Genomic DNA, 10253 nt, shown 5'->3' with positions numbered 1-10253 from the left:
CCCCAGGCAATATTTATTGTTGTTGTTGTTTTGATGGGGAACGATGTGAATGTGGCACAAACATAAGCGTGTGTTTTTTTAATAAATGTTCACGTTTACGTGAAATGGCGACTCCGAAAATAGTAAATGTCCCAATCTTTACACACGTAGATCGGGATGTATTTCTACAACAAATTTATCCACAGGTAATGTCGTACACATTTGTAAACGTAAAGTACTTGTAACATACATGTTTCAAAGTTATATCCATGTTAGTTGTTAAATATCCAGTTCTGTACATGTGACATAAATATTTTTAAATGTTTATGTAACATACACGTTTTAAAATATTCAGTACATGTAACATACATGTTTTAAAATATTCAGTTCCTTTAAGATATACATTCTATATATTCAGAACACAGCATACATATTTTTGAAAGTTCAGTTCATGTAACATGCATGTTGTTAGCACTGTCCAGCACTGTACACGTAACTTATATATTTTAAATATTCAGGACATGTAACAAACACGTTTAGTACATGTTACATACATATTGTGAAATATCTAGTAACATACACATTTTAAATATCCAGTCCAGATAACGTACATGTTTTAAAATATTCAGTACAATTTATATACCTTTTAAATATCCAGTGATGTACATGTACCATACATACATACATGTTTAGAAATATATTTATGGTGAGTACCGAACGGCCATATCAAGACACATCTGCACAAAGAGTATTATAAAGTATTGAGAGATTTAAGGATCCCGTCAGTGTTTTGGTTGAAAACATCAGCATAATCTAGTATGAAAGTAACTAACAATTGTGAAATTATAATTTTTCTGACTTGAAATGAAAAACAAGTGATTGATCTGTATACCAACCCAAATTTTCTTACAAACTAAATATGTAATTTGAAGTGGAACTGCACTTTTTTGGAATTTTGCCTGTCGTTCACAATCCTTATGACAGTCAATAAGACTACAGTTTTTTTGCATCTTAATTTCTAAAAATGGTCTTGTTCTAGGTGGTTAGCAATGCAGCTAATGGGAGCAATCCATTCTTCCTCTAAATTGCTTTAAAAATTAATTCAAAACCCGCCAACAATACTTAATTTACATTCCGTAACCTGTATAATACCCAAACTTTAGCGACATTGTTATTGTTAGAACGAACACCGAGGAACTAATTTACCAGCGTAATAACATGCCGGCATGTTACGGCAAATGGCCGTAAGCTAACTACTGCAAAAAATAAAGTATGTTCTACATCATAAACCAAATTGCTTTAGAGTTTGTAATGCACAACATAATGCGATAGGACACCAATCTGTACAGGCTGAAAAACATGTACAATCATATTACAGTATCTGTAAAGTATCAGCCCACATTTCTTTTTTTTTTCATGTTTGTTTGTAAACAGCTAGCTCCACAGCGTATACACTGTAGTTGTAATGACATCCATGCCTGTTTGTATCATGATCATTATGTTAGTGACTTATTCAATGGACAGTGGTCTTTTTGTTCCAAGCTGGCTGTGGGTGTTTTTTCCGTTTTATTTTGGTTAAGCAATCGATTTATGTCAAAATAGTATGGCTCAAAGTTCCATGTTTACCACGTCAAAGTCACCCCGACCTCACTCTCGGTTTCCGTCTGGTCCAAAGTTGTCTCCTCATGCTTGCTTCTATAACCAGTAGTTCATACTCCATATATTAAACTTAAAAAAGATAAGGTTGTTAATCATTATTTGTGATTATTATCCTTTATTTTTGTTGTCTGTTACCAAGTCTGCCGTGACTAGAAGACACTCGCGTTTGTTTCCGGAAGTACATCACTCTTTTGTTGCCGGAAGCCAGAAGTGCGCTGCATTGGAAAATAAATGCGCTGAGGAAATATGTTCCGGCATTGCTTAAAATGACCAGAATATGGTAAATATTGAACATATTACATATTGTTATGAATGTGTCCGTTATTGCATTATACATACACTTGCAGTGTGTATACAAAATGTTTTAATGGAGGGTTTTGAAGTTGTTTTAGAGGGCTTTGAAGGCTACAACAGTGACTACCACTAGCTGCATCTTTTAAGCGATTTTTATCAACTTTAAAAATACTTTAAAAAAAGACGCGTGTTGTTGTCTCTCATAATTATTGTGAATAGTTGGCACAATTTAAAAAAAAAAGTGCTGTTCTCCTTTAAAAATAAGGTCATGTTTGTTCAAAAGACTACGGAATGTAAATTAACTCTCTTTAGTGAAGTTACATTGATAACATAAATAAGCAACTCTGGCAGTGAGATAAACCATATACCAAACATGACATGGGTAAACAGTTAACATAAATATTTTTAAATGAATAGTAATCCAAAAAACATATTTTGAATTTACATGTGATATACACATTTAGTAATGTAACATACATACATGTTGTTAAATGTGTGTAATGTAACACAATTTTTAACAATCCAGTACATGTAATATATATATATATTTTTTAAAGTCTAGTATGTAACATAAACATTTTAACAAAACAGTACGTTAAATATATATGTTTTAAATATATGTGTAACATACACATTTTAAATATACATGTTAACATGGAATTTTTAACATTTCAGTACATGTATTAAATATGTTTTTAAATGTTTAGTATGTATTGAATTACATGAATTGATTAACGTGGACCCCAACTTAAACAAGTTGAAAAACTTATTCGGGTGTTACCATTTAGTGGTCAATTGTACGGAAAATGTACTTAACTGTGCAATCTACTAATAAAAGTATCAATCAATCAATCAAAAAACATACACATCTAACTATCCAGTACTGGTAATATAGATTTTTAAATGTCTGATATGTAACATGTAGTGTCAATATATTTTAGCGTGAACCAGCAGTGCTGAGAGGTGTGTTTTTGGGTCCATGTATGGGAAAATGGACAGCTGAGTATCTTGGACAAAAAGGTGGCGATAAAGAGGTGAAGATACATGTTTGTACAGTACCACAGATGAACTTCCTGCAGAAAAACTTTGTGTACAGGTGAATCCCACCTTTATCCACCTCAAACATTTAAAAATATGTTAGTACCTCATACGTACTTGCAATTCTTCATGTTGACAGGACAATTCCATTCAAGGAGTTTGTGAAAAGGGCATCTGAGAAGAAACACTCAGACTTCTTCCTGTGTGAGGTACATCTTTATGTAATTCTAACAAGTACTCTTAAATTTCATATTTTGCTGAATATTCCATACTAAGTACCTATAATATCAAATATTTAGGTATTATTGTTGTACAAACTGCTCTTGTAGTAGATCAATGGGTACTATACAATAGTATAGTATATGTCGTACTTATGTAGAAAGTAAATATTGCAATAACGTTGTGTTTTATTTTAGGATGAGAGCTATTATCTTCGATCTTTGGGAGAAGATGTTCGAAAGGTATTTAGATGGATACAGATGTTGAGATATTTTTATTAAGTCCTCACTTTGTCTTCGTAGGAACCTGCTGACCTCAGCAAACAATTCCCCGAGTTAGCAGAAGACTTCCATTTCCCTAATTTCTTTGATGACCATCAGTTTTTCTCCAGTGTCTTCCGCATCAGCTCCTGTGGTCTTCAGCTGTGGACACACTACGACGTGAGTCTTGTCAACAAAGAAAAAAGTCACCAGAAGATGTATTTCTTAAAAGGAATACCATAACTTGATGTAATAATAGCATTCTTACTTATATTGCTTAATATAATAAATATAATTCGTAATAATATTACTTATTAAAATAAATAACTTCTTAAGATGGTTTATATTAATTCAGTTAATAACAATTTCAATGTGGTTTATATTACCTAAAGTAATAATAAATAACATTCTCAGGGTTGTTTATATTATAGCAGCTAAAAGGTAACATGCAAAAAAAAGCATCCTATGTGTAAGTGCAACAGTTTGGTACGGCAGCTGCACTGCAAGAGGGAGAAAGGACTTAACCCGAGTGGTGAATATAGTTCAGTGGATCACAGGCTGTTGTCTGCCAGAGCTGGACTAAGTTCATAGCTCATGATTCCAGATAGAACCAGGGCCCTTATGTATTAAATGTGTGTAGTAGGGCTGGGCGATATATCGAGTTTGTAAGATATATCGATATATGTTATGGTTTGCAGAGGGTAGATGACGACAACAAACACCAGAGAGTTTTAATGTTCAATAATTATATATATATATAGATAGATATATATATATATATATATATATATATATATATATATATATATAGTCAATATTAGTGCTGCGAATCTTTGGGTGTCCCACGATTTGATTCAATATCAATTCTTGGGTCACGATTCGATAATATATCGTTTTTTTTTCCGATTCAACACGATTCTCGATTCAAAAACGATATTTTTCCGATTCAAAACGATTCTGTATTCATTCAATACATAGGATTTGAGCAGGATCTACCCCAGTCTGCTGACATGCTAGCAGAGTAGTAGATTTAAAAAAAAAAACTTTTATAAATGTAAAGGACAATGTTTTATCAACTGATTGCAATAAAGTAAATTAGTTTTAATTATTAAACGAACCAAAAATATGACTTATTTTATCTTTGTGAAAACATTGGACACAGTGTGTTGTCAGGCTTATGAGATGTGATGCAAGTGTAAGCCACTGTGACACTATTGTTCTTTTTTTAAATTTTTTTATAAATGTCTAATTATAATGTAAATGAGGGATTTTTAATCACTGCTATGCTGAAATTATAACTAATATTGATACTGTTGTTGATAATATTAATTTTTGTTTCACTACTTTTGGTTTGTTCTGTGTCGTGTTATGTCTCCTCAATTGCTCTGTTTATTGCAGTTCTGAGTGTTCCTGGGTCAGGTTTGGTTTTGGAATTAGATTATATTGTTATGGTATTGCTGTGTAGTGGTTTGTTGGATTGATAAAAAATAAAAAAAAATCGATTTTTTTACAAAATGAGAATTGATTCTGAATCGCACAACGTATTCGAATAGATTTTTTCCCACAACCCTAGTCAATATATATAATAATAATAAACAATACTAACTAATAAACTAAGGAAATAGAGTGTGACAAATCCAAGAGTGTGTATGGTGTAAAACTATGTGTGTGATTAGCTGTAGTGTGTGTTACCTAATGTTGTGTTGGGGTGAGAGGAGATACGAGGCAGGAAGACAGTCCGTTGGGCAGGCAGATGATCCAGGGCGAGAGAGTGGCGTTGATAGGTCCTTGTCCAAGCCAGAGGTCGAGAATCCAAAAGGGCAGTCCGGGAAGCAGGGAAAACAACAGGGGATCACAGGACAACACGGGACGACAACAGGAACATCAGACACAACGGAAACAAGGAAGTCACAGGGGGAGAGCGAGAGTGCGGGATGGAAGCCAGACCCGGGGTGCTTACAAAGGTAACAGCATATTATATTCCGGCACGGCGTGGCAGGTTGTGCGGGTTTATGAAGGCAGCTCGTTCATCCCAGGCAGGTGCGCTTATTGCAGATCTCCTGCAGCCAGGCGGAGGTCCGCTCGCAGCGCAGAGGGAACGCCCATGGGCGTGGCCCGCGCTGCTCTCACTGGAGCGCACAGATGGATGAGCGGCGGTGGCAGGAGTCTGAGCCGTAACAGTACCCCCCTTGTTATGGACAGCTTCCAGATGTCGTACAGGTCGAACCACAAAAAGGACAGGTACAAAAGTCAAGGGAGGGCGGAGGGGCGAACTGGTGGTGGATGCTGCTTCGTTATTGATTTAAGTAAAGTCTGAATGTCATTAAAACAGTTTGCTTCATCTTTAACACTTCAACTCCCGTCCTTGCACGCTACACCGCTACAACAAAGATGACGGGGAGAAGACGCTGCAGAAGGGGAGCCACGTAAATTAGACCACCCACACAACGGCGCATCCGGAAGCGATTGTCAGAAAGCGGCTTGAAGATGATCTGTAAAACAAATACATGCAAAACTTTGACCAAAGAACCACAATTACATGTTATATAGACCACAAGGAATTGTTTTCAATTTAAAAAAAAAATAATAACAATATGACTCCTTTAATGCGCCCTATAATCCGCCCTATAATAAATAGCTTTCTGATTAGTGACCGGTAGCAGGTGAGCGTCCCGAACACAAATCAGAGCCAGGTGACGAAAATCAGCACCCATGGCAACTAAGACAACAAAAAAAGGGTGCTGAAACAGAAATCAACAACAACAGAGCAAATACCAAACTAAACCTAACATTACCTGGGCAACGGATCATGACACTTTATATCATTCTTAAAGTGATCCATATAATTTTGGGTAATAACATTCTTAAAGTTATCCATCATTTTTCAGGTAATGGATAACCTTCTGGCTCAGGTGACTGGCAGGAAGAGGGTGGTTCTCTACAGCCCCCAGGACGCTCTGCATCTTTATATGTCAGGCAGGTAGAGGTACATTTTAAGGTTCTGTTTTTGAATGTAATGTAATGTTTTATTGATACTTGGTGCTAGGAGACAAATCAGAGGTGGTAGACATTGACTCGCCAGACCAAAACCTGTTTCCTGATTTCCTAAAGGCAGTGAGGTACGAGTGTACGTTGGAGCCTGGAGATGTGCTGTTCATTCCTGGTAAGAACATTCATTCCAGTTTGCAAACACTCTCTAAGATACTTCTTCTTGCAGCGCTGTGGTTCCATAACACGCTCGCACTGCACTTTGGTGTTGCTGTCAACATCTTCTGGCGCCAGCTGCCTGAAGACCGCTACGACAAGAAGGACCCTTATGGTAACAAAGACCCGGTGGCTGCAAGTCGAGCCCTTCAAAGTTTGGAGCGAGCACTGCACCACCTGGAAGAACTTCCATCCGAGTACCGGGACTTCTATGGACGTCGAATGATTCAGCAAATACAGAAGCGGACCTTCTTTGGTTGTCAATCAAAAACCATGATGACAGAAGCCAGCTCCTCTTCAACGCGGGATCACATTTGACTCATGGAAGATGAAGTTATACTAACAGAACTCTTGTACAAAGTACACAAAAGTTCTACCTGAGAAAAATATGATAACTTCCAGAAAAAATATTTAAAAGTTTAATATCAAAAGTAGGATCTCTAATGAAGTAAATTAATTAACTTATATTATGTGTTGCATATGGTGAATGTTTATATCCATCTTGGAGAAAGTAGACCACCAGTTTAAGTAAATAGTAGTATTTCAGTTTGAGCACATAATTAAATAGGGCCCTTTGTTGGAAATTTGCATGTGGACTGGATTACTTCTCTTAGGAGAAGAGGCAATAAAGTTTGACCTCGGTATGCAAAGGTGATAAGCCTAACCGTGAGAATAGACTACATGTTTAGCTTAACACCAACATTTAAGTTACGACTACCATCTGTTGTCTTTCCAGACACTTACACACACGAACATCTCCTTTTATGGTCAGGCTATGCTGTCCTGACTTAGCATACACACAGAGACAAGAAGGAGGAATATGTAAACTGATGGTTTGCCTTCCCCAAGTTATGAGTGCCTCATTTTTTGACTCGACCTCCAGGATCTGCAGTCCTGTAAATCTCACCTTACCTTATCCTTGTCCACACAAACACAATGGTCGTTTAAACCCCATCCCCCCTCCGTCAGCCGACGCAACATGACCTAATACGCATGCGCGGAAAATGCGCACGTGAAAGTCCCCTCCAATGATGCTTTTTGTGCAAGTTCTTAAATTAAATTTAACTTCTCTGAACAATACGCAGTGTTGTGGTATTTCAATAAACTGGAATCCAGTGTGCTGCGGGGCCCTATTGTAGTGAATCACACCTGAGCCATCATAAATTAATCAAATCTTTAATAAACACTTGAAAGTAAACAATGTGATAAAGAACATTTTACAACAATATATCTCGGGATCTAGATATCTGGTCATGACAGTCAGTCTTTTTGCCTTCACCTTCATTGTCCATTCGGTTTTGGTGACTTTATATACTCTGGACCAAGACGTTGAGTCCGCGATATAACTTATAAAACCTGCTTTGCCAGTCCAAATGCATTCGCTGTTTTCTCTAGTTTTTCCTTGACAGCCAGGTAATACAAAGCACACGCTACCTTTTTTTTATCACATCCACAGTAGCCCACATTCTCGTTGACTCTCTTTCGACAAACGGACAAAGTTTTTTGGTAAGTAGAATCACAGCTGACCTCGACGTTGGAAAGTTCTCTTGCAGTCTGAGAAGTGTGAGTCCAAAAGATCTGCAATCGCTTTCTCTTAAGGTATTCATGTGTGATTTCCACAAGCGTCTGTACAGACGGAAGGAGAAACACGGGCATGTCTCGATGACTCTCCTCCATATTTCCAGTGGTTAGCTCCGAGTTACGAAACCGCTTTATTATGAAGCTGGCTGTGGCGCGTTCTTTCCGACAGCACTATCTGTGTGGGGGGCGGTCTTACTGGCGTCACTTCCTCTCAGTTTGTAAAAGATCAATGAATCTATACAAAGCTAACAGCCAAAGATTCAAGAAATACACGGCGCACTTACCCGTGTGAAAAATTGTCCGAGGAGGGGAGACCTTAAACGATAGTTAAGTGTGGCTAAAACGGGGCTTAGGCTAAATAATTATTTGTTTTGGGTTATCCGGCTTAGTGTAGACATAGCCTTAAAGTGCACATGTTGGTACAGAACAATGACGTAAGTGATGATGTTGAAAGTACAAATGTTAGTACAGAACAATGACGTAAGTGATGATATTGATGTGTATGTTGGTGGTATTTTAGAAAATGCATGCACACAACGTTCATGTGACAAAAGACTGGTGTAGGTCACTGTCATAATAATGTAGTACAATGTCATACAACACCTGAAAAAATCAAAGAACCACCAGATTTGGAGGATGTTCATTCAGTTCAAAACCAGATAACAGACACGATACAAAACTTAAGTAATTTCGAGTGGCAATTTTCTGGCTTTAAGAAATACTAAAATAAATCAAGAAGATGAACTGTGGTAGTCAGTAAAATTTTCATTTTACGATCAAGCACAGTAAAATGTATGGATTCATAAAAATCAAACATACAAAAAAAAACACTCGTTCTTTGTTACACCACCAGGTGTATTCGGAAAAACGGCATTGGGTAATCACTGCGCTACCTTTTCTTTTCATTTTTTTGGAGTAATTAATTACTTTTATGTAATTATTGTCATTGCACTTAAAAAGTACACCATTTTATTTTCAGTACAACCTGTCCAAGAACAGATAATAGCATGTCAACCGAACAGGAAGACTGATGCGTCGCCAATAAGGTGGTATGCCATAAAAGGTATTGGAAAAAAGGTAAACGTGGCGAAGAGGAGAAAAAAACAGCAATTTCCAAACTAAACTATCAGTTTGAGATTTTGAGAAGAAAAAAAACAGAGCACCACAAGCACACATGAGCAGTGTTGAGCGCGTGGGAGAGGGTGCGAGCATCCGGCCCGAAGCTGCTGCCACTAAGGGAGCTGCTATGTTATCTTCACAAAATGTTATCCAGTTAGCAATTTAGTTCAGGAAAGAAAAAAAAATGAGTGCACCAGCTGTGCCCATCCTTCAGTCTTTTGTGGCAGCTTCGGGGTACCTTGAACGGATGCCAGGGTCTTGTGATTCTGTCGATAGACCAGGGCAACGCTTACTCAATCAGCTGATGTCCTGTTGATTGCTGTGGACTCCAGATAAGTAGATGTGTTAAACATCCACGACTGAAAGAATCGCAAGGCCACAACCCTCCAAATCCCCCGATAGTCCGTTGTCTGTCGATCAACAAACGTTCCCTCAGGACAGGCATATTCCCTGAAACTCGATTTTTCGTGTCCAGAAGATCGTTTAAATTTTCGCTGAGAGTCCAGTTGATCAATTCCATTGTTAAGGTTTTGGAGAGCAGTGCAAAAAGAGGCTCCAAGAAAGTCAAGAAAATGTGAGAGAAAGAAGCAAAAAGCAGGAAAGATTGGGGAGAGAGAAAGGAAGCATCCGCACTGGTTGAGAGCCAGAAAGAAAGAGTTGTGCCGTTACCAATACAAGTGATGTAACGTGACATGCTACATTTGCCAAGAAACACCTTGAGCATCCCAGCAAGTTCACGTCAGAAAGAATCTGCTTACTGGTGCAAGTGGCAGCCACCGCACACACACACATTTGATACTACGACTACTGGGGACTAAACATTCAATAAAGTGGGAGTCAACAACAATACTATTCCTACATTACCCTGTCTGTGGACAAAGAGAGACATAGCTATTGTCT

General features: G+C 37.6%; 1 protein-coding gene across 1 annotated transcript; it reads left to right on the top strand.

Annotated features, from left to right (window-relative positions):
• Window positions 1-24: 24 nt before the first annotated feature.
• tyw5 (tRNA-yW synthesizing protein 5) lies at window positions 25-7733 on the top strand. The gene is made up of 8 exons (XM_061918715.1): window positions 25-185; window positions 2874-3028; window positions 3110-3179; window positions 3387-3431; window positions 3492-3629; window positions 6338-6425; window positions 6496-6612; window positions 6667-7733. The coding sequence occupies exons 1-8, from the start codon at window positions 105-107 to the stop codon at window positions 6969-6971; spliced, it is 999 nt and encodes a 332-aa protein (XP_061774699.1). The 5' UTR covers window positions 25-104; the 3' UTR covers window positions 6972-7733.
• Window positions 7734-10253: the final 2520 nt, after the last annotated feature.

The sequence above is a fragment of the Nerophis ophidion genome, linkage group LG13 (assembly GCF_033978795.1).
Source record: "Nerophis ophidion isolate RoL-2023_Sa linkage group LG13, RoL_Noph_v1.0, whole genome shotgun sequence".
NCBI classification, from domain to species: domain Eukaryota; kingdom Metazoa; phylum Chordata; class Actinopteri; order Syngnathiformes; family Syngnathidae; genus Nerophis; species Nerophis ophidion.
Note: the sequence above shows the minus strand (reverse complement) of the source record. Positions and strands in the feature narration are given on the sequence as shown.